A 25,802-nucleotide genomic window follows, 5' to 3' on the forward strand; every position below is an offset into this window, starting at 1 on the left:
CAATTCCAATCAGGTGACTCACAAGTCCAAGTTCATCCACGGATTGGAGCACTGCTCGGCCGAAAGCCGCATCGTCTTTGGCCTGCTGGGTGATCGCATAGTGCGTGGAGAGAATGTGTATGGAGGACCATGTCGCTGCCCTGCAGATTTCCTTGGTAGGCACCTATGTCAGGAACGCCGTTGAAGAGGCCTGAGCCCTGGTGGAGTGCGCAGTGATCGAAGGAGCAGGCACCCTTGCCAAGTTGTAGCACCCCCGAATGCATGACGAGATACATTGAAAAGAGACAGGAAGATCTTTCATTCTGTCCGCCACGGCCATGAATAACTGGATGGACTTTCAGAATGGTTTCATTCTCTCCATGTAGAAGGCTAGTGCTCTGTGGACATTCAATGAGTGAAGTCTTTGCTCCCTGCCACTCAAGTACGGCTTAGGGTAGAATACAGGGAGGAAGATGTCCTGGTTGATGTGAAACTGGGAGACAACCTTTGGGAGAAAAGCCGGGTGAGTCCTGAGCTGAAGTTTGTCCTTATGGAACACACTGTAAGGGGGCTCTGATGTTAGGGTGTCTGAGCCCGAGGACTGGTGCGGTCTTTTTCTGCTGCTTCTATTCCTCCTCTGAGGAGCATCCTGCCAGTTATGTGGTTGGTAGAACCGTGAGGAAGGCTGTGGCTCAAAGTGCCTGTGCTGAGTCGCAGGAGTGTGGAGGCCCAAGGACTTGAGGGCCACCCTCAAGGCCTTTAGACTGTGGAGTCCTTTATCCGTTTTGTTGGAAAAGAGGTCCGAACGCTCAAAGGGAAGGTCCTGAATGGTCTGTTGGACCTCGTGGGGAAGACCCGAGACCTGCAACCAGGAACTCCTCCTCATTGCCACCCCTGTGGCCATTGCGCGGGAGGCAGCATCTGCCTTGTCCAATACAGCCCGTAGGGAAGCTCGTGAAATTAGTTTCCCTTCCTCCACTAGTGCAGAGAACTCCACATGGGGAGTCCTGCGTCAGCTGCAAACTTGGCCATCACACCGCAGGTATTATACAAGTATCTGCTCATGATGGCCTGCTGGTTCAATATGCGGAGCTGCAGACCCCCAGTGGAGTAGAACTTCCTCACAAATAGGTCTAGTTTTTTTACCATCCCTATTTTTAGGGGAGGGCCCCTGGTAGCCCTGGCGCTCACACTGATTAGCTGCATCAACCACCGGGGAATCGGAGGGGTGGGTGGGTATATAAGTGTTCATATGCCCTTGAGGGGACAAAGTACCATCTTTCATTTCTCTTGGACATAGGGGGCAAAGAGGCCGGGGTCTACCAGACGGTCTTTGTGGTCTCAGCACAGTAGGGTCGGCGTCCTCTACCACCACCTCTGCCTGGATCCCCAGGTTCTGGGCCACCCGTCACAGCAGCTGTTGTAGGACCCTGTTGTCTTCCAAGGCTGGGGCTGTCCATGTCCCTGCCATGGTCTCATCTGGGGAGGAAAGTCCTGGCAATGAGCCCTGCTCACTCCCCGCAGCATCCATGGGGTCACGAGGTACCCAGTATTGCTGTGCCGCCACATCAGCAGCCTGCGGTGCCAGGGCTGCCAGAACCGAGATCATGGGTGCCGAGGTAGTCAGTGCCGAGGTTGCTGATGCTGGCAGTGCCGAGGTCACTGCTGCAGTCGCCGGCACCGCAGGCGAAGGGAGGGGCGTTGGTGGCGCCGCTGCTGACAGTGCCTGCGGAGGAACGAAGGACGCCAACAATGCCAATGCAGATCTGGGCCTCGACCCCTGGTTCTGTCAGTGGCTCCAATGATATGCCCAGTGTGTCCAGAAGGGCCACTAAGTTGGGGGTTGCCACTGCAGTGGCCATGGTGCCGGCAGTCCAGTCATATTCTATTACCCATGAATAGCCATTACATTGGTTGTACCTTGGAAAAAGGACAATCAAAGTGTTGAAATGCAGCAGTGAACTCATAGAATAAGTAAAATCTTGTGAGTATCAAGGAAGCTTGATCAGTGCCAATGGTTCCATCAAGGATGAGGTTAAAAGGAGACATGTTTTAACTACATATGCTGCACAGAAGTTGTTAAAATTATGGACTAAAAAGCATTATGTTTGGTACCAAAGTGAAAATTTAGCAAATGAGTGTACTAACAGTGTGTCTCTACAGTCTGGAAGTAGTTTCACTGAAACAGGTGGCTGGAGACAGTAGGGATGAGCTATTTGGAAGATGGCAGGTGTAAAGTAGAATGATTTTAAGACAAATGATGTTAAAACGAGTAGTGTGAGATATCAAGGTGTAGAACTGGCTGCAATCAAAAAAGATTACAATGGTGGAGTACTGTAGAAAACAAAAACAGATGACAGGATGCCAAACAAAATAATGCAAACGCAACCAAGGTCAGACAGACCTAGAGGCTGACCATCAACTAGATGGCAGGACATCATATGCAGAGACATAACCAGACTGGGCTTAATGGAGGAACAAGCTGTGGACAGGAATGGATGGCAATACTGTACTGCTCCCCATGCCTGTCAAGATGCTTTGGGAGGAGAAGGAGAAGCGGAATTAAGTTTGCTCATGGCAGCTCGATGAAATATGTTTGTGTGTTTGGTTTTTTATGGGGAGGCTGCTGTTTTGTACTCCAAAATCTAAGATTTGATGTAAAGTCTCCAACCCTGCTTACTGAAGATTACAATCTAATCACAATTTGAAAATTATCTGATATGGATTTTTGCCAGAGTCTGCAGACAGTCTAAAAAAGGTGAAAACTGTACCTATTCATCTCAATGTGATGTTAACCCTGTATCCAAATGCAGTGGTTGACAACAGGTCCACGGATCTCTGGGTGTCCACAGATTATGTCTAAGATTTTCACAGGGGTCCATACCTCCATTTGAATTTTTTAGGGGTTCGCAAATGAAAAAAAGATTCAAAACCACTGTCCTAATGGTAATTTAAATGTCACTAAGCTGCGGACAGCAAGCAAGGATTATCATATGAAAATCTGCATAATCTACTTGGTTGCATCTCATTTTTCTCAAGTGGGAGATGTTCGTCTGCGAGCAGAGCTTGGGAGAGTACCTTTCCCCATCGTTCTCCACCAATTTAGTCTCTGTATGTCCCCAGATCACAGCTACAGCCCATTAATGAGGAGCTCATAGTATTTTCAGACAGCTTGGTATCATCCTGTGCAACATCACAAAGTGAATTAAGAGATCTGGAACTTGCACAAGACTTCTGCTAGTCTATTCATGAGACAAGATGAACAGAAAATCTGGCTAAAGTGCTAGTGTCCATTCCACAGAGACTCTGAAAATAAAAGCAGACTTCTGCTTCAAAATTCCTCATGAATACTTATTCCATTTTCCTCCCAAGGTCATCTTCTGGAGAAACTAGCTTCAAGACAAATGAAAGATGACTTGGTACCTGAAGCTACTCCAGGGTCAATCTTAGGAGCACACAGCAGGCCTCTTGGGTGTCATATGCATGTCTACACGGTCGGGGAAGCAGAAGGATTCTAGATTCTGGGAGAGAGCCATGCAGCTAATACTATTTTACTTACAGAAGCCAGAACTGGAAAGATCTTTTCAACAAAAGAATCTCCCAAGATAGGGAGGGATGATGCACATGCTGCTCACGGTGCATTGGAACAATTTTTATAGTGGGGGTGCTGAAAGCCACTGAACAAAAGTGTAAACCCTGTATATGATGGAAACCACTTCAAGCTCCAGCACTCGTAGTTCCTGTACCCCTGCTTTGGGGTTAAATTTTCAAGATATTAGCCATATGATTTATAAGGTACCATAATTCCAGCATTCTGCAGAAACCTTTTAAGAAGCTGCAGTAACTACTTCTATAACATCAGAAGAATAAACTTCACCCACCTCTGTCTCCACTATGGTGGGTGGGAAGAGAGGAGCTATAAGCAGAATTCCCATAAAAGACACAAGGGAAGATGTCATCTCCTCAGTCACTGACGTTAGCTTTTTTATGAGGAGAATGAGTAGATATCCAAGGACAGAGTGGATTTCTTAGTAACCCTAGAAACTGTATTCAGCTAGATGAAGGAATTTTGATCAACTTGGTCCCTGAAAATCTGGGTGGAGGTGATAGTCCAGGTTCCCCACAGCTAAGATGTCATTCTGCATTTGGGTGATAGGAGAGCCAATAAGCTCCCAAGAATGAGTAAAGAGATTCTTGATAAAGATTCACTTACGAACTTCTCACCCTATTATTTCACTAATTTTTTAAAAAAGTGTTTCTGTACTTTTGTAAGCTAACTTGACCACTGTATTTTTGTGTTGTGGTATATTTCTTTTCTAAATATAAATCTTAAGTTTTACATTAAAATCTCTCTGGAAAAAGTCATTCAAATGTAAATGATATTTACAGAAATCCATGCAAGAACTAGAAAAGGAAGGACACAAAGTCATTTCAAATTTGTTCTTTTAATATCTTTAAAAGGTCACAACGTATTCAATCTTATTAATAAATTTTATTTGGACAAGTAGAGAACAACTTGTATCACAACATTTTTAAACAACATGATTAAAGACTGCAGCACTCCCAAGAGTGGTCACAGATATGTACAGTATATGAAGAAAAAGTTGCACCTCAGAGCCGATCATGATCAAGTTAAAAATACCTGACTTAAAGTACATGTGCTAATAAATTTCCTTCAGGTCATGACCAGCATGAAAATAATTAGGACACAGGTACTCAGCAAAGTTTTCTGCTAATGGGTACAGCAATATGCTGCATTTAAAGATTAAAATCAGATTCTAGTTTAGTGTTACCACTGAGCCCTTAAGAGAAATCCAAATTTCTACTGTTCCCCATTTACACACATCAAAACTATTCACACTTAAGGATGTGCCCAGCTGCACACAATCAGGTTCTTTGCATGGATAAAAACTTTTATAGCTAATACTGGAGGTCTTACATCTGGATATAAATCTGCCTCTCTGGCTATAAGAATTTGAACTATCAGTTGCTAAGGAAAAAACTTGCTAAGTTAACTCCTCAGGAGAAACAACGCAAGTCTCTGGAAATCACATCTCTTCTACAATGAAAATGCTCTGCCAATTCAAGTTTCATTTGTTCAGGAAGACAGAAGATTTAAGGCTTCAGTGGCAAATATAATCCTCTGAGCAATGTTTTTCTACAGTCAAGATGAGATAGGTAATGTTTACTTTTTCTTGACTCTTAAAATCCCTGGTATCAGGTTTAGATAACATCCACCCGTAGTTAAGTCCGGCAAGAGATCTCTCCTCCTTTGGAAGAGGTTGTCCTAAATCATCCATTTTAGGAGCATTTGAGGATAGTTTGTGTTTTGTTTGTTTTTTATTAAAATTATAGTACTATTCAGGAACTTCTTTTAATAAGTCGATGAAGCAGTGCTCATGGCATCATCTGCAATTTTGGTACTGGCAGGGTGTATGCTTGCAAAATATTTGACATCATTGTCATCATCCATTTGAAGGGCCATAATTGTCTGTTCCACAACTTCTTGATGAGAATTGGCAGAATTCAGAAAATATTCTGTAAATAATGGAAAATACAAGAGATATATAAGAAAAATAAGAGTAACAATATTATATTTTGGTGCAAAACCCAGCTACTATGCTACAGTGTTATATTCAAAAACGTGATCACGCTTCTATATCAAGGGCAAACAGAGGCTTCTGTTTTAATACGGAAAGGCTATCAGTGAGACTGAAATTCTGTATTAACAAATCAAAGTTTTTGGATATTTTAGTTTAATCCTTATGCTGTAGGCAGATACTGATTCATGACATTAAATATTAGGGCAATATCTACTCTAACTACAGTCACACCCAATCCTTGTAAGCAAGCAAATAATGTATTAATTTAAATGTATTCACAAACTAACAAAATACTGGGTGATTAATACATGTGCTGGAGGACTCAAGTATAATATAGTTGTCCTCATGGTATAGGAATACAAGACCCCTAAAATTCCTTCAACGTAATAAGTGGCAGACAACATGTGCAAAGGGAAAAACTCCTGCTAAGAACAGGAGTCCCAAAATCAATGTGTTTATATTTCTAATGGAAGGTAATACAAATAAACTGCCATGCTATTCCATTCTAATGACAGATGCTACCACACAATAAAAATGGTAATATGAATAAACGGTATGCAAGAAACCCCAATATGTGACAGTTTTTTTTAAATTATATGATACAATTGTATTAAAAAATCCTCCCTTTCCACAGCAGTTTGTGGTTGATTTATTCCCAGAAGTATACCAATTAATATACCTTTTAATTTTATTTTTTAAATCTAAATTGAATAATCTATCCACTGTCTCTCGTTTTATACTTAGATTGTAAGATCTGTGAGACAGGGACTGTTATACATTTGTATAGTGCCTACACAACAGGGCTGGGTCCTCTAGGTGCAACCATAATACAAATAAACTATAAATCAGCTATGAATATTATCCACGTAAATGTCTTTTTTGACTACAGCAAGGCTCTCTGTTACAAGAGTTCATGAGTTCCACAGCTTAATTAAGTGTTGCATAAAATTTTCTATTTCTTTTATCATTTTTAAATGTAATGCCCTTCAGTTTATTTGGCTGTCTCCTTGTTCTTGTATTGATAAACGGTAAATAGGAATGCTGAAACGGTCTCCTCTGTATTGTTCATTATTTTACATAATTATCATGTCCTATTTGTCTCCTCTAAACTATTTCTGTTATGTCTTTTTGAAATGAGGGTGACCAGAGCTGAACACAGTATTCCAGATGAGAGAATAACACTGATTTATATAATGGCATAATATTTCCAGTATTATTTTCCACCCCACTCTTAACATCCTAACATTGCTAGCTTTTTCTGGGCACCGCTGTGCACTGGGGATGCTTTCCCTAAGGGAAGTCTACAGTTTGACAATAGCAGTTCCCTTGTTGAAATGTTGGAAAGGTTCTCCCTTCACTCCCAAAAGGAAAACAGAACAGCACTAGCCACCTCTCCTCTCCCAGAGAGACAAGAGACAGGGTTAGCAGTGAAGTCTGTTTTTCTGATCCCCAGCCTTTATTGCATACAGCATCAATTTTTAGACCAAACACAACACATTTGTTCTACGTCACATCAGTGAATCACCAGTATGCAGGCTGAGCAATATCCTTAATTTCCCAAAACTAGCCCATTTAGGGAAAACTGGTCAAGGAAAATGGGCTAAGAGGGGGAAAATGAATCCATCCATTTCTCCAACATTACAGAATAGCTCTAGAAGTTGTGATGTTGTCAACAGGCTTGCAGGTACTATCAGGGCCTCAAAGGTCAGTCCAGGCTAAGCCTTGCCACCCCTGGGGGTAAGGTTCAGGAGAGTACAATGTCATAAGGGGCTTCTCACACTGGGGCTATTTTCTCCACTTGTCTACAGCAAACTAACTAAAAAAGCAGACATGTTACACATTCAATAGTTATCTTTGACATTCATCATCTATTAAACAAGACATTCTGAACTCCAGTAGCACCAACCTTTCTCTAAAAGGGTTTGCCTTAAAGTTTTTGCAAGTAGTACTCTAACATTTGGAACCCTATCGGATGCCAAGTGTAGTAAATGAGGCAGTAGTTGCACAGCAAATTGGTCCATTGGGAGGCAGTCATCTTCAATGACAGTCTGTCAAACAGAACGAAGCAACTGCATTAGATTTCTCCCCATAAAGAGAGAGCTAAAAACAAATACAGACCACAATGAGCATTCACGGATCCTACCAACTGAATAATAATCAACATATAAGAATATTTAGCATTCATAGAGCACTTTCTATCTACAGATCTCAAGATGCTTTACAGATACAGGGCACTGTACTTCCCAGTAGGAGGCAAGGCCTTATAAAGCAGAATACAGGTTTGAGAAAAACTTAGATAATTTAGAAATTCTTACTGATTTAGACCGCTGTAATTAGATGCAGTGGTAAGTACAGGGTTATGTTATGCTGCCGTTTTCCTTCTAAGTACTGCCCATTTCAAGCACCATAACCCATATTTTACAGAGCTGTCATAACACACAGACTTATCCATATATGTAATCCTCCCCCTACCAAACAAAGCACAAAATTTAGCTGAGTAAAACACAAAACACAAGTGAACTAAGAACCAGGTGGGTAGTCTTTGCTGGCAGAATTCACTGTGGAACCAGAGATGGCCCATGAAATTCCATGAGACTTGCCTCACAGAGATCCTGACAAATTCTCTCCTCAGCTGCGGGGAGGGGAAGGACGGAGCTGAGGAAACAAGGGCACACTACCAATAGCCCTCAGATCCAAATCTCCAGAAGTTTCTTTAAATAAGATCAAACCTCACGGAGTGGATATCCCTTCTGGGCCACACTCTGGGAACTCTTTCCCACATGGCAGAGCGATTGCTCCTTTGCCATCACTGGCCACCCCAGATGTACCTGGGGTCTACTCCTCCTCCACAGCTCAGACCAGCTTGTTTTCCTTGATGGTATTTCTGTCAGCTTCTGAACAACCTATGCTAGCTGGGTGTGTGGGAAATGACGCCTACTTGCCCTTGCTGCCTGAATAGATCATTCAGTAAATGGTAAGCAGCTGCCAGCACTGTATCACTCACCACTAGAGGGTGCTCACTTCATACCGGTCCATGGAACAAGCGGCTGAAGGTTATTCCCAAACTCAGGTATCCTAGGTGTTATTCAGACTAGTTTTTTACTGTCACTTTTTTTGTTGTTGTTGTTTTACATCAACACCATACTTTGATCCTCTGAACATACTGAGGAGAACACATGAAGTTTGCATACTGAACTTCAGTGGTATGCAACATGGGAATTTAGACTGCAAGAGTGACTGTGGAACTAAGTAATATATCAAACTCTCCTGCGGAGGGAAGAAAGTGCCCCATTTCTACAGCATCTCCTGATGTCTTCTATGGAGCGGTGCTGAGCAAAGAAAGCCATGAATTGTGCCCCCCATCTTCTCCCAACAGAGGAAAGATTCTCTGGCAATGATTTCTACGAACTGTTCCGGAAAATACAGATGAATCCATAAGGAAGTTAGCTGCCCACCCTCTCCCAAACAAATACATAAATAAAAGCTCTTACCTGGCAGATAAAGACAAATGTTTGCCGACCGGACCACTTTGGGCATCTGCAGAATTTTTCAACAAGTTCGTTCATGAGGTCTACCACAAAAGTTGATGTTGAAGCCATATGCAGCTTCTTTACCATTTCACTAACCTATAAGAAATGTTAAGTTAGCAGTACATAAATACAAAAATAACAACTTCCGACCATAACTTAGAAGTTTGAGATATTAGATTCACTTAAATTATTTTACATTAAAATTTGTTTCTTAGCTCATACCAGCTTGTAGGAAATCCATCGAACAGAAGAAACCTTATCTGCACAGAGGCTGAGGGCAATAGGGCGCAAATAGTCATAAACATCTCTGGCACTGTATAGGTCTAGAAGCAAGATCAGCTGCCTAAAAGAAAGAACAAAGCATAACACAGCAGAACAAATCAAAAATGAAAAAGGTATCCTGAACCTTGAAAATTACAGTTTACACAACATTGCCTGCCATTTAACATAACAGAAACCAAACCATATACACTAAGAAAATTTTCCATTTTCCATTCTAAATGTTAATTGTTTTCTCTCATAATATTGAATAATTCCAGCCCTGTCATCTGCCACTTATTCAGTAAATATGACCCTAATTCTACGTGAGATCAATAAAAGAGTGCAAAAATAATCTGGGATAAAAAAATTAATAGATAAAAAATTTGCACTCATTAGATTGTATAACTAATAACAATGTTACAAGGTACATGCAAGCTACAGTGTGACCAAGCTGGTTGTACAGATAACAAGATCAACAGCTTTTCCGATTAAAGTGAGTAGAACAGATTTGATCAAAATAAGTATAAGGCACTCCCCACTCCCACAAGCATACTAAAATAATTACTGCTTGGACAATCTGAGTGGAAGTGCTCAATTATTTTTTTCATTCTACATTAAAGAGGATTTATAAAATAGTTTATAAGGAGTAAAATTATTAGTAGATATTACTAGTGTGTCACAGACATAAGTAGTGTATGTTGTAGAAGTCGTGAGCTCATGTAGATGAGCACATGAAGATGTGTCAAAATGCCACTATAAAATAGTTTGTGAATTTGACTGATTGATGAACTGAAAACATTAAAATCCACATAGCAGAAAAAATATCCAAATCCAAACCAAAACCTCATGAACATACTCTGCCAGCTCATATCGAAAACGCCAATTCCTGCTGTTATCGGTCACTAAGAATTCCTGGAGCTGATAAAGATATTCTCGTCTTTTGTCAAGATGAAGAAGCTGGAACAATAAATATAAATTTAATCAGAGCCGTGCACATTGCAAGCACTTAATGTGAATGGATGGAATATGAACAAAATGTCTATCATAAAACACCTACTTGGATTAAAAAAGCATCCTTTGATATATACAGTATAATGCTTGTAAAACATTGTGGGTAAAATTTTGCTGTGACTTGCAAGAAAATCAGCAAAGTTAATGGGGTATTCTTAACAACATTTTATGCTGTATATACTTTAATTAATAATAACAAAGAGTAAGTGGTAAATAACTGCTACGTCTTCAACTGGCTCAGAGAAGGAAAAGTATTAGCTTCATAAAGCTTCTGCCACACCTTCTCTGGTACCATATAGGCATTTGGCTGGACCACTGTAAGGGATTATACTAGTGAAATCTATGGACACAGGGAAAACAAGGAAATGCAGGGAAAACAAGTGGATGGTAGGCATAATATATTATGGTTCAAAGTGAAATAAACATGAAATGTACCTTTAGAAAATCATGCAAGTGTTTAAGGACACCTATCCTGACTTCATCTAGATCCTTTAAAAATCCATTGAAGACTGGAACCAAGTCTCCAGCTGTGAGTTGATCTCCCAGGATAACTGCAAGCTCATGTATAGAGAATGCTAATGTCCTTCGAACTTTCCACTGCAAAAAAAATACAAATGCATTTATTAATAAATTATCCCCAAACAACAGTTTTAACGTTAGGATTAGTTTTCTTATATTGTTCAACATTAATATTGCAATCCTCAGTACAACCACTTAATTCACTCATTTCTTTCAGTAAAACAGAACTCATTTTTTTCAAAAGCGAAAAACAAGACATGAATGGGATTGTTCAAGGATCATTTGTTCCATCTGCATATCCAGGAACTTAACAAGTAACAAAATTATTATGTTCTTAATTAGCAGAAGCAAAACAAAAATTATGTTGGATATCAACACTTTTGCAGTTCTCTTCTTGCTTCAATTTTTTCTTATGCATATTGAATGTTATAGTTCTTGTTCCTCTCTGGCTTCTGTAATCTGTACTTTACAAAGCAGAAGAAGAAAGAAGGTACTCTGCTATACTTTGATTGGAAACTGTAAATCCAAGAGAGTTACAAGAGACTTTCCCTCTCAGGGAAGCCAACATCTGACATCCACACAGAGTATCAAATATTTTGTTCCAAGAAACATCTTGGCACAAGCACTGGTCCAATTAAAAGGTGTTAGGTCCTTTTAGTTTCTATGTGGTTTTTTTTTTTTTTTTTTTTTTTGGGGGGGGGGGGGAAGAGAAGAGGGAGGGAACATGACACATTGTTCAAATGGATAATGTATTTTCAATTATATAAAAAATAAGTATTGTTATTTAACCTTACTTTCCCCCTCTGACCAGCACTTTCCAACTACCAGATGAGATCTTTGCAGACTTAATCCTATTTTAGTGATGCAGTTTTCTCCCACATTATTCTTGTGGCAGACTCTCAAAGTAATTTTAAACAAACTGCAAACTTAGCAATATTTACTTTTTTTTTTTTAGTTTCTTTACTGATTACGTATGTGCTAATTTTTTTCACCTTACTGTAAAGCACTTTGGGAAATGTGACTGATACTATATACAATATTCTCCAGTTTATTAAAAATCCTGTTATCAAAGCTCCGCATTACCTGAATCCCTTCCTTGTCCCCCATTATGAGATACATGAACTATATGCTCTCTGCAGCACGTATCTCATGTTGGGGACAAGGAAGGGATTCAGGTAATGCGATGGTTCGGAAAATAGAGCCCTCCTGATTATCCGAACAATCACAAAATTGGGAATGTATCGTATAAACAAACAATATAGGTCAGTGAGTTTTTGCTCTGATACATCAGTGAATTAGTTTATCAGGGTGAAGTGGACCAAGAATCACTACTCAAAAAAGGAAGCACGTCTTTGAAAAAGACAGGAAAGAGTGGAAAATTAAAAATAAAACAAAACAAGAACAAAACAAAAACATTAAAACAAATTAAAATGATCCATACACTGAAAACTGCTTCCTTAGCAGCAAACAGGAACAGAGAAGAAAGCAACAGCCATTTCCAATATTTTAACATTTGTTTTTAACACACCAATGATACTGCAATACTGTTAATCCTTTATGACTAACTTTCAGGAACTGGCCAGTGTATCAAAGTGGATACCCCTATTCTCATTAAAAGTGCCACAAGAACTGTAGCAACCTGAAATGATCAAGACCTCTGGTTTCTCATCTACCCACAAGGTGACAGGCTCAGCAACATTTATGCATCTATTCTAGGTATTTATATAGTCCCCATTACCGTAGTATCTGAGCACCTCACATGGTGCCCAAGCATTGTTCTGGGACACTGGTCAAACTATTACGCAGAGGAAGAGCATCACCTACTAAATTACCAACACCAGTGATAGGATATGAAAACCATAAATTCAAAAATGCCCATTCTACAGAAACAGTTATAAAAAAGTGTATATACAATTTGTTTTCAAAGCTGCTTGAGTTTAAATGCTTTAACATACCTGCATATCAGATGCTAGTGTCTCATAGGTGTCTTTCAGACAGTGCCAGTTCTGTCTACCTAACGTAAGTGCCACACCTGGCAGGCTATACGCACAATGTTTAGCAATCTCAGTATCAACCGTTTGTGCACGAGAAGGATCAGTCATGGATAAATATTGATCCAACAAGGCTTGAGGTACAACATCCTAGAGAGAGAGCAAGCCTTAGTTTGCCACATTTTCAGGTATTTTCCATACAACCTACTATATAAAACTAGGTTACATATTAAGAGAGAGAATTTTTCTCACCTCATAATAATGGACAAAAAATGCTTAAAGATTAAGAATGTAAATATAATAATTCATAAGAGTACCATATACAAAAATCAGACTAACTTTAGTTGTTTAAAGTTGATATTTTAAGCCAATGTTAAGGTTACTTAAGCAATATTAATACAGAAACAAAATAACTGAGAAGGTATGATTAGTCCTTGTAAATACCCAGACTGAAGTAACAAGGATGAACAGGTGGATCACTTTCACATTACCGAAACACAGTAGGAGCATTGTTTGAAACTTAAGAAGAAACCATTTAACTTAGACTTCTATAGCATTGCTCAACACTCTTACAAACATTAAAAACTCAATATCCTGTGAGACTGGCAAACTTTATGCCTGTTTAACGAATACATAAAATACATAAAAATAAGTGACTAATACTTGTCAATACATGTTTTTCCCCACCTTGCAGAAAATTTTTACCATATGGCAAAAAATGAAGACTAAATTTAAATGTTTCATTTTGGGTCAGTTCAATATTAAACTGTGCCTGCCTGAACTGCTGAAGTGCCTCATAGGAATGGCATTTGGGTGCCTCATGCCCTGATTCTCCCTATGGGCTGGGCTCCTTGCCTGGAACTACTTCTCCCATGATGCAGCACATTCTCCCCCCTTGCTGAACTGCTGCAGTGCTTCACGGGAGAGGTAGAACCCAGCCCATAGAGAAGTATGAACGGATGAGATTCCCACACTACAACTCCCATCAGTGGTTCAGGAAGATATAGTTTAACACCAAATTAAGCCAAAATAACTCATTTGGTATCAAATCTAAATTTGTTTTTTTTTTCTGCTAAAGTCAAAGTTTTCAATGGACAACACACTTTTTGTGAAAAATTCTGTTCAATTAAAAAAACAGCTTTTCCCTGAAAAACAGTCTTAATGGAAAATTTTCAACTGGCTCTGTGAATAAGTCACTGAAGCTGTACAGCAAGTCAGTGACAGAGGAAAAAATAAAATAAATAGCTTGGGAGTCTTGACTAACAGCTCTTCTGTCAAAGCTACACTACTTCCTTTAAAAAAGACTGGAATGGTCAATTACAGCAGAATAAACTGCCAATATAACCACTGTCACTGCAGCAACTCAAGGCTGGATTATACAGTGACCTACTAATGAGGCTTTCACATCCTCTGAAAATTACTACAGCAAAGTGGGCCAATGGACTACATAACTAAAGGTGAACCTTCCATCATTAAATTGAAACTTTATAGACAGAAGATAATCAGAATTACAAGGGGAAAAAAATTCTCATTTACCTGTACTTTGGACTTTCTTTCCTCTTCGGGGCTGAAACTACTATTGGTGCTCAAGTCTGAATCATTATGAATATAGCGGAGAGTGGAATCTATGTTCTGCATATGGGGGGGAAAAAGGTCACTTACAAAATGGGACATTCAAGGATTACACGCACACACTGAATTTAAATACCATGAAAGGTTGCCTCACATTGTGGGTATTTTCTTCAAGATTCCAGAGATGTATTTTTATTTTCAGCATATCCTTGCTGTAGCCCAAATTAACAGAAAAATCTTATTGGACAACTTTTATTTATTTAGATTCAAAATAATAAAGATGCTTGAGGGGATATAATTAAATCATATTCTATTCTACACAGATTCTTACACCATGCCCACCACCGTATTATCTGGAGTGCCTTCCATTAATGCAATAAGCAATAACTCCTGTCACGTGGTGTTCTCTCAAGAAAGGGGAAGGAACTAAAATAGGGAAAGAAGAGGATAAAGAATATTTACACAAATTAGATGTATTCAAGTAAGCAGGGTCTGATGAAATTCATCCTAGAGTACTTAAGCAACTCAGAACCATTAATAGTTATCTTTGAGAACTCATGAAGGACGGGTACAGTCCCAGAGGACTGGAGAAGGGCAAACACAGTAACTATCTTTAAGAAGGGGAACAAAGAGGACCTGGGGAAGTACAGACCCGTCATCTTAACTTCGATACCTGGAAAGACACTGGAAAAAACTATTAAACAATTTGTAAGCACCTAGACGACAATACAGTTATAAGAAATAGCCAGCATGGATCTGTCAAGAACAAATCATGCCAAACTAACCTAACTTCCTCCTTTGACAAGGTTACTGACCGAGTGGTTGTGACACATCTTGACTTTAGGAAGGCTTTTGACACAGTCCGACATGACATTTTCATAAGCAAAGTATGGAAATATGGTATTTGATGAAATTTCTATAAGGTGGGTGAGACACAGAGACCCCTTGGCAAAGAGACTCTTGCTCTTTGCAAACATCGCTCACCTCAGACCTGACAAACTCACTACACCAAACATGTCCTACAGGATATTTATCCATAAAGAATAACATTTAAGGATCTACAAAAAGCTTGTAACTTGTCAAGATTCATAATCATTGAGAGATGTATATATTTATATTGAAAGTATGGTTGATGGTCTTGGAGTAGACATTAGTCACCAGGAGATAACGCATCTTAGTGATGGTCCATTCAGACAAGGGGTGGTGTCAACCCCAGTCTGTCTGGCCACTGATGCAATGCAAGACTCATTGGGGTTAGGATAGAGGAACTCCCCTCCTGCCCTAGCTCCACCCATCACTCCCCCTGGGAAGAAGCAGGCAAACTTTCTGAACTTGCCTGCTGGCTCCTGATTGGTTAGTGTCCCCTTCTGCCCAGTTTACACCGTTGGAGGATTAAGCTTTTCTTGGTACATAGTCCTGAGTAGGTTTTCCCTAGGCAGGGTGTATCAGGGCACCAATACCTCAGGCCAGGGGCAAAGAACACCTGCTAGATTCCCCCCCCCCCCATTTTGACAGAGGTGCCATTTTTACCTAGGTACTTTTCAAAACATAACTTCACTTTAAAAAGATAAGAACTTCATAATAAAAGAGAGCTTGCAGGGTACATCAATATCTAGGTCATGGTGGTATCGCTAAGATTTTGGAAGGAGGGCAATCTGCGCATCTTCCATCAGACAATCCAAATTTAAAGAGTCAGATTTTACACATATACAAATGTATGTAAGGAGCTTCTTATCAACACAGTGAGCAATGCTGTCAACTGTAGCAGGTTAATGGCAGCAGAGTATAATCTGAAAACTATTTGCAGTGCCAACTGGCAAGCAACAATCCATGAGGGTTGCATCAAGATTTTATTATTCTTTTATAGCACTGGAGTTTCAAAGACCATCACACTTGTGCCTCCAAGTGGAGTGGAGTAGTCATAACATTTCTGCCACAACACATAATGAAGAACAGAAAACCAGTACTAAATGCTTTTGTTTGATTGGATGGGGAAAAAATGGAAAGAAGAGCCACAAGTAAAAACTCAAAATGATATTGAGTGGTAGTACCCGCCTTCATTCTCCAGAGACCAGATATTGCCAGAGGCCCACTGCAACATGACCTCAAGTCCTGATTGTCTCCTGGTCAGAAAAGTGTGTTGCCTGCTGCAGTAAAATGTTTCCACCATAAATAAAATGTATCTCTCTCTCCAAACAGAAAAAGGAACAGTTAACTTATTTTAAGAAGGGCATTGTTTCCAGTAAGACTATTTCACTGTAGCAAACTATAGTAACACAGTCTGTTGAAAGTGACCATTAGTCAGGACTGAAGGTTTAACTTCAAGTCCTCAAATGATTCAGATGTACAAATACAGAACGTTGTGAGGATAAACTTTACTTTATGCAATAGCCAGAGCTGCAAAATTAGGCTGAAATGATGCCAAGTTTTGTTTGCTAAAGTGGGAACAGTTTAGCTATGATTGCTGCAAGAGTGCAAAATACAGCTCTCTCTCTGACTGTAGCCCTGTATTTCTGAATCAAACTGTTTGTATGCCAAATACAGCCATGTCTCTTACCTCAACAGTGTCGCTAATTAAAGACACAGTATCATCGTGAATTAGTTTATAATTTAGTTGGTCTTTGATGCTCAGTTCATTTTGAGAGTCCATTCCCTTGCCAATGCCTGCCGTTGTCTCTTCCTGAGGGTCCAAACTGGAGGCTCGGAGTGCAGCAGACAACACCTCCACTTGTGCTGTATGCAAAGTGAAACACGTTAATGGAAGTGGAAAGAACGGTTACACAGCAACAACATTGCTGATGGCAACTACCTTTGAAAAATAATTTTTAATTTATGGACTAGCCAAAGAGGGAAGCTGAAAGTTTCCTACTCAGATTATCAATGGTTAGTAAGTCCTGCAATAGAGGAAACCAGCGAGGATGGTAGGTGAGGGAGTCTCATGTTGGCTGCCATTGCCTCAGAAGGCCAAAACAGCACTGGAGCTAAGGGAGTATCTGTGTATGAGGCAGGAAACCCAAGAACTAGAGGCTGCGGAGGCAACAGTATCTTTAAAGAAGTATCTTTTACAAAAATGTGACAAACTACTTATGTTGAGGCTAGGTAAATAAACAGATGTGTGCACAATCTGTAACAGGAAGAACACACACAACAGTTTATTGGCAATAACAGTTAAAAGAATACGGCAAGTAAAGCGTGGGAATAGGTTTGACTTTAGTTTTTAAACTATTATTGACTGATTTAAAAAGTTGTATTTTTAAATTTTATGAGATCAGCGGAACATATTTTTGGGGACTAAATGAATGAGTTGCAAAAGTGCAGTTAGCTGCATCCCTCTAAATCTAAGTGGAGAGCAGGATGGCTAAATCTTCCAACTGAGAATATAACAGTAGGTCTGGGGTCCTGGAAAATACACATTCAGATGCTCCCACGCTGCAAATTGCTAGAAGGTTGACTGGTCCCATTATGCTGAACTAATTCTGAACAAAGCAACTCTTCTGGAAATGCAGACGCAGCATGAGAGAGAGTAGGTTATTCAGTGACAATTGTAAGTCTCAGTCAGGACTTAGAAATTTTTGATCAAACTCTGAAAACAGATAAAAATGAAATATGAAATTTCACTCCACCTGGCCCTTCTTGCCACTAGTCTCCCCACCACGAATTAATTAATTCTGTCTCTCTCTCTCTCTCATACCTCCCCAATCTTACTGATGAATTCCGGGCTCTACTTCTACTCCAAATGAAGGGAATTACAACTTCTATTCCAAAGAAACTACTGGGCCCTCTATTTCTTTGCACAGACACTCTAGGACTGCAGGACACACAGGAGATGCTTGGCCTCCCAGCAACTCTTCTCCGTATAGTCCACTTGGCTCCTCATTCCCCTTCTCTTGACGTGAAGCCAGTACTATCTGGTGTTTCCCTGCTTCTCTCCTTTCCTTCCTCAAAGAGCAGCAGCACGTGCCTTTCTGCTCTCTGCCTATCACCTTCCCTTCCTGGAAAGCAACAAGCGGCTCAGGGATTGCTCTAATTTGCCTTCCACACCCACTTCTCTGCTCCTGTCAAAGCAGCAGTGATTGGGCTGCTCTCTTCCTCTCCTCTTCCCTCCCTTCCAGGAAAGGAGCAAGTGGCTCTCCAGTCCAAATCAGCACACTTGCTTGAGCTAAAACTCTACTACCCTTTTTTCAAGGCCTTTCCAATACTGTGTACCCATTCTGAAATTAAACAATTGCATCTGTTTTTATCATCCGCCTCACTCTAGCTCCCATCTTGGAATTTTGTCTCATTTATCCTTGCACATAAAGCCACCAGAATTTATCAAAAGCCAGATTAATTTGTATGGCACACCTAACCTTTTTTTACAATTATGACGGACTGTTACATAAAGCAGAATTACAACTCAGAACAATATTAAACACTAAATACACAGCTAGACAACTGAGACACACACAATGGTGTGGGACAGGTAAGTAACATCACATGTGAAGGCCAAACACGAACTGTGGTCTTATATCTCTGGGATGGTCTCTAGATGGGGGTAAGAACAGCAGGAGCAAATGAGTAAGGATTTAGTCATTATGTAGCCTAGCCAGTTCTGTAACTGACAAGGATTTAATAAAATACTTGAAAGAAAACAGTTACAGTAGGATTGTAGTAATCCATACCGACAAGGAAGCCCACTACAAATTACTAAGTAAACAAAAAAGTACTAATACTGTACATGAAATGCATCAGGTTCATTAGAAAGTATAATTTAGTTTTACTTAATACCATATTTCATATTAAGTTATCTACAGTAAACTTTGTAAAATTAATGAGAACTTGATAATTAGAGACCTCACAGTAGTATTCAGTTGTTTCTTCTTTATTGAGAAGTGAGGGAAAGACCCCCATTTTTTTTAAATGCACAAACAATACATATATGGATAAACAAAATGAATGAGTTTCTACTATAAATTAAAAAGGGAAAGCGCTGACTAGCTTTTATCAGACTATTTAGGCATGAAACGTTATTCCAGATTTTCAGGAGAGTTAATTCTTGTGAGGCAAAAAAACTGAAGAAATAATTCAACTGAAGTTTATCCCAATGCACATTTAAAAGAACTTATCTTTCCTCTCCTCCCCCACAACCAGAACCAACATCAAAATATAGGCCTTTCGTTTTCAGTTAAAATTAAAGGAAGATTAAGGGTCTTTTTCTAAATAGATAATGTATATAGATGCACGACACTTCAAATTTGTTTGTTTACAGAAAAATACATAAATAACTCAGAAGAAAAAAATTTGTCTACATGGCAGCACATCTTCCCTCTTTATTTTCTGCAGTTTCTCTTTTCTGCTTCTCTTGTTTTCACTCTTTTGCTTTCTGTTTCTTTCCTTAGTGTTCACTCATTATTAGCAGACAAAAAAAATGCTCCTGTGATTATTTTAAGTGCTATAATGGTGCAGGTACTGTATTAAAAAAAAAGAAAAAAAATCTATCCTGAAACACCTATTAGGAATTTCAAATTCTTTTGAGGCTGCTCTAATGATAACACACAAACAAGAGTTTTTTCCCAACTTTAACTAACTGATATTTATTATAGGTGGATCTAGTAGAGACACACATACTTAAGGTTGACAGATATTTTCCATTATAAGCCCCTATGTTCTGTTGCTTGGGGTTTTGCCAAACTATTCATTGGGGGCTGAAATTTTCCATGCCAGGTATCTGCTTCAAACTGAAGTTTTGGGTAAATTTCAGCTGAAATGATTCAGCCATTTCTGAGAATGAGATTATGGGAAAATGTTCTTTTACCCATATTTTAAAAAAATTCTTATAACTATTGTGTTGAGAAACTCTAATTCCTCCATGCTTTGGAGCACGGACTTGTAATTTGGCAGGGTGACTGGTTTGTTGACAGGTATATGCCTTTTGCTGTCCCCATGAAAATTTGCCCAAATTTAGCCAAGTTATAAGCCTCTGAAAAATTGCAGTTCACACATGCTCAAAAGAGGCTTGTTTGGCAGCTAAGTTCTCTGAAGATTCTGTTTGCACTGAGCATGCTCACGGCTGCAGGGGTTGAGCAGGACTTCCCTTACAATTGCTCCTCCCGGCTGCTGCGGCACCAGGCACAGGAATTGAGAGCAGGAGATTCTCTCTCCTGTACTACTGACGCTGGCACTCAAGTGTATGGAGAAGGAGGAAGCAATCATACTGGAATGCAAAGGGGCAAAGAAGGGGCGGGGGTGTTTGCAGGACCCAGAGGATGGGGAGGACCAGGGGAGGAGGGAGACAAGAGTCAACTGAGAGGGAGTTAGGAGGTACACAGATGCAGAGGGGGACAGTGACAAGCTGGGGGCACAGGAACAGAATGGTCTGTAACCTCTAGACAACATTCCCCTATAGAAACTGGAATTGAAATCAGGTGTCTTGCATCTCTACATTCCTCTGCTATTAGTGAATAGCTGTGAAACCTACTGGCAAAGTGAGTTTCTCATCCCCCTCTCTTGGCTGGTCCAATAGAGGGTAACAGTCTACTACTGCCAGCTACTCTGTGAGGTAGAGTGCTCGAGGTCCATGCTGTAGTCCAAAGGTCTGAACCCTGCTGATACTTAAGTTGTGCGTCAATATGGTTCCATGTGTTAGAATTTCTTTTCACTTTTTTCCCCCCCCAATTAGGAAATTTCCTATAAAACTACATTAAAAAACGTTAAAGCTGTGTTGCCTGTGAAACCTTAATTTGGCCCCCATGTGTGTATGTGTATGACCAATGGGTCATGTAAAGGTTCTAGATGGGTGACCCCAGGGGTATGGAGGTGGAAGGAGAGCTTAGCCTCCACTTACCCCACACTCACCTCGCAGCAGTGGCTCCCGTCCTGCAGTGCTGGACCTGGCTCCCCACTCCAGAAGTTGGGACCTGGCACCACTCAGGTTTAGCCCAGCCACTGCGAGGTGAGCTCTCTCTCCAACTGACCACCCCTCTGGGCCTCTCCTCCACACCAAGCCAGGATAGGGTTGCGGTGCTAGGGTGGAGGGGCTGCTGCAGGTGGTCAGTGTCCCTTCAGAAGGGCAAGGTGGAGGCGACAGCAGCAGAAGAGAAGGATGCTGGCCTATGATTTTGGGGCCCTCCCCATGTTTTGGAGCCTGGGTGGGTCACAAAAAAAAAAAAAAAAAAAAAAAAAAAGGCAAAATGCACTTAGTGGGTCACCTTAATAAGAAGTTTGGGAATCACTGTGTTATGATATAGTCTTTAATTTCCTGAGACATACTGGTTTTCCACATAACCCTTGCCCCTCTCCATGCACAGGAAGACAGTGCTCTGGAACGAATAAGGGTTGGGTAGTTAATAAAGCTGTTGTCTATAAAACCCCTGGCTCATTTGTTGCAGAAGTTGAAAGTCTGATATAGTTGAGAAGTCTGATATAGTAGGGGACTGCAGGTCACAATTAAAGAAACTGAATTCCACCTTGGAGTACTGAATTCTATCCCTGTCTCTGGTACAGAGTTCCTGTGTGATGCTGGGCAAGTCACTTAAACCTCACTTTTCAGAGGTGGCCACTAAAATAGCATCTTCCTAGTTTTCTGAGTGCCCAATGTGAGAAACCCCATTTGCAGATGTGCTGTGCATCGACTCAAATTGGCTGGCGCTGTGCTCTGAACATAGAGAATGCAAAATATTCTGGAAAATCAGGTGTCTCAAATTGGGCATCTGAAATTAGTGGACACTTTTGAAAATTTTGGCCTTAATCTCTCTCTGTCTCAATTCCGCATCTGTAAAATGGGGAAAGTAATATTACCCACTCTTACACGCGTGTTGTGAAGATAAATTCATTTGTTTTATTTGTAAAACACTCTTTTATGATCGTGAAAGCGACCATAAAATTAATAATTTTGTATTCAGTGCAGGATTTAGATGGTGTGCATTCAATAAGCTCTAAGGCCATACACTTAATGAGAGGAATAAAAAGAAATATTGAGTAACTACCCATCGCCTGATTGAGGCAGGGGACCTGTATGAAAAAAATAGTATGTGATCACATAACTAACGACTGTATCAGAATGCATATGAACAAGGGGGTCAAATTGTTACTGCACAGGCACCTAGTTCAGGCATTTCCTAACTTCTGTGTATTTGGATTTTGCATCTTCAGATTTCCTTTCATGTAGTTTTCTTGGATCAGACAGACAGACACACACACAGAACTGCACCTGTGAGCTTCTTTACATTGAAACCATCCTAAAGTGCAGCAAGACAATTGCTCTGGAATGAGACCAGCCAACATCAAAGCATAGATTCAGAAACAATCTTGTAATACCGAGCACCTCTGAGTATACAAATGCATTAGCTATGTAGATCCTCATGAAACAGTTTAATATACATTTTGTAGCTGTGTAGAACAAGTCTCTAGAGTCAAACCTAAACAGCACCGGCTAATGTGCTTATTAAGAGAGAAGTTTAAATAATGTGCTTCTCACCAGTAACTGAACTAGTACATTTTTTCTAGACCCCATCCTTCTTATCCACCCCTTACAGAGCAATGGGCTAGAGTTTTCTCAAAGCAGAACATTTTCATCTGCTGATTTTACGGTAGATTAAACAGGAACAGGCCAAGTCTAATTAAAGTTAGGCTATCAGTGTGTATCCTGTGTAATTAGTGATAGGAGAAACACCAAAGTTTCAGGAAAGCATCCAAGCATGGCTGCTTATTCTGACAGGCATTTCCCACCCCTCTTTTCTTCCCTCCTTTAAGAGTGTGTTCTTTTAGCCCACAGGATTCTTGAGATCAAGAATACTCCCATCTCCATGGCCACTTTCCAAGCCACAGTGCCAGATTTGCTGCTGCCCTTTTTGAATTTGGCATGCTTTAAGACTTCTGCAGTGCCGATATCCCAACAAATCTGTGATGCCACATAAAGGGCAGCAGATTATTATAAAGAAGGTAGGGGACAGCACATTCATTACACTTCAATCTCATGAGATGTGTGCGCATTTAAGAGTTGGACAGGATTTGGGTCACTTCTAACCTTGCCCTGACCATAATCCTGGTGCACATCAGCAGGCAATGAAAGTTGCTATAGAAGAGGTTCTGGAAACATGGATACCGTAAGGCTATTTCCTTAAAAAATAAACTTGATTGTTCAGAAGGTGAAAACATTGTTACATTCAGGCCTTGATTTTTCAAAAGGGCCTCAATCTGGCTTCCTATTTTGCACATAGTAACTGCATACGCAATACTGAGCACAATGATTCGCAGCACTCAGGTGACAGCCTGATTATATTGACAAATCAAGTAGTTAGATACCTCAGTACTAAGAATTACAGGTGCAATTATTGTACCTGCAGTTATGCACTCGCAATAAACAATGGGAGCAGAACTGCATCTGTACAATCAGAGGCTGCTTTTCAAAAATAAGAATGTTTTGGTTTGTCATCCTTTTTCACAGTTAAATTAAAACAGCTAGAACCAATTTTGTTAAACTCCAAAAGCATTAATTCTTCTGAATTTTTTTAAAAAGCTTCATTCAAAAGGTTAAAAATTAAAACCTCCACAGCAAAACATTAATTATTACACAAAAACATTTCCAGACACTAACTATACACAAATATCTTCACTATACCTTTAACATCTGGATCATCAACATGAGGCTCCAGATTTTCTATCATTTCTTCCAGCTCCTTCCTTGTGGCCATAGTAATGTTTGAAAACACTGGCACCGTCACGTCTTTTGTTCCTTCCCGAATTTCTGGGTTGGACGTTATCTGATCAGTTTGCTGAAGCTCTAAATCAATATCTATTTCAGGAAGCGGAGTCCTCCAGAAATGGAAAGAGTTGTACAATTCCTGTTCTGAGAGGGAGGTTTCCTGGGACCTCAGCCCAGATTCCTGCAGTGTTGCTATACTACAGAAGCTAGAACTTTGATCATTCTCATCAGCTATTTCCCCACAAGATTCTGAAGACAAAGTGCAACATAAGAATGTCTCAGTCTGGTAATCAGTTTCACTCTGAGAATTATTTGGCACAGGGTTATGGTCTTCCATGGTGTTTTCAAGTTTTATTGTAAAATCACTAAAATCAGCATCTGAAGGCGGCTTCTCTGTCCTGCTATGTACATCCTCTGTTGTGACATCTTCTGTATCCCTGATCTTTTCACTGTTGGGTGTCAAAGAAAATAGGCGTGAGTTTACAAAAAAACCCAACATACTGGTTATAAATTTAGACACTTATGAAAGTTTATAGTCATGTTCTTATTTTAGTATTTATAGAATTAGTTTTACTTACTGGATAGCTGACCTAAGTGAAGTACCCTAAATAACTGAACAACAACTTAGCTAAAGAGGGTTCCACTGGCCAATTTTTGGCAAAAGTTCTGGTGTCTTCACTGCCAATGTGGGTACCAAATTAAAAGAAAAATTAAAGTCTCCTAAGCAGCAATATCTATATGCAAATGAAAACTACAAAACCAAGAAAATTCATACCTATCTTCCTCTGCAGATCTATGATCCTCTGTGTTCTTACTTTCTTCTTCTTTAAAAAAATGACCACTGCTGGATGGGTTAGCAAAAGTTGATATGAAAGGCCCCAGGGACTGAAAGGCAGCTTGGCGGACCTAGAGTAATGGGTTCCAGAGAAAATAATTTAAATACAGCTGTTGTATAAATACACCACCAGCTGTTAGGAATGGGAAGAGTTGTAAGGGCACTGGGGAAAGTGACAGGAGAGACTTGCATCTGGGAACAGTGCCAACAAGCTGGATATGGGAAAGTGCCAGGCAAAAAGCCTTGAGCAGGGGAAGATTGGGGTGAGACATGAAATACAGGAGGCAGACAAAGTGGTCAATTCACAGATCATTATACACATCTTCACATTGACTGTGGTTGACAGCATGCTTCACCCTCCCACACTATTTCAATGTTTAAAGTGAGTAAGTCTGAACGCCAACCAAGTGGAGGATCCAAGTGACTGGAAAGGAGAAATGCTGGTTTAGTGGAAACACCATATTTTACACTGTCAGGAATTTAAGTTGATTCAATAAGAACCACAGGCTTGAATTCCATTTACTTCTGGTGAGCCTCTCTCACCTCCATTTCTATTATTTCTTTCATTGTACCTGATTATGGCTCACATGCCTTCTCAGAGCCAAAAAGCTGGTGCTCCGGGGCACTAAGGCTTCCTTTTGGCTCTGAGAAGGAGCCCCCTGTTGACAACCCTAACACAGATTTGAAGGATGGATTTTCAAGGGGGAAGAGGAGAGAATGTGAAGTACGGAGAAAAAAATCTCAACACATTCAATTTAATTACATCTGCAATTTTCTGATATTCCTCGTGATAAGCAGACTTTTGGCAACACTGAATAG

General features: G+C 40.1%; 1 protein-coding gene across 16 annotated transcripts in view; it reads right to left on the reverse strand.

The window, feature by feature from the left end:
* Positions 1-4,405: 4,405 nt before the first annotated feature.
* Positions 4,406-25,802, reverse strand: part of PPP4R1 (protein phosphatase 4 regulatory subunit 1) — a 90,583-nt gene continuing 69,186 nt past the window's right edge. For 13 of the 16 annotated variants that reach the window (XM_043539874.1, XM_037892860.2, XM_043539879.1 and 10 more), the window contains 11 exons: positions 24,924-25,054; positions 24,065-24,597; positions 17,024-17,199; positions 14,431-14,526; positions 12,859-13,044; positions 10,820-10,981; positions 10,230-10,330; positions 9,335-9,455; positions 9,074-9,208; positions 7,489-7,630; positions 4,406-5,517 (listed from right to left, as the gene is read on the reverse strand). In XM_043539874.1, the coding sequence (XP_043395809.1) occupies positions 5,354-5,517; positions 7,489-7,630; positions 9,074-9,208; positions 9,335-9,455; positions 10,230-10,330; positions 10,820-10,981; positions 12,859-13,044; positions 14,431-14,526; positions 17,024-17,199; positions 24,065-24,597; positions 24,924-25,054 (1,947 nt within the window). In that variant the 3' untranslated portion in view covers positions 4,406-5,353. The remainder of the gene's footprint in view (positions 5,518-7,488; positions 7,631-9,073; positions 9,209-9,334; positions 9,456-10,229; positions 10,331-10,819; positions 10,982-12,858; positions 13,045-14,430; positions 14,527-17,023; positions 17,200-24,064; positions 24,598-24,923; positions 25,055-25,802) is intronic. The other 3 variants (XM_037892865.2, XM_043539882.1, XM_043539881.1) reach the window with 1 other exon arrangement.

This window comes from Chelonia mydas, chromosome 2 (genome assembly GCF_015237465.2).
Source record: "Chelonia mydas isolate rCheMyd1 chromosome 2, rCheMyd1.pri.v2, whole genome shotgun sequence".
NCBI lineage: Eukaryota > Metazoa > Chordata > Testudines > Cheloniidae > Chelonia > Chelonia mydas.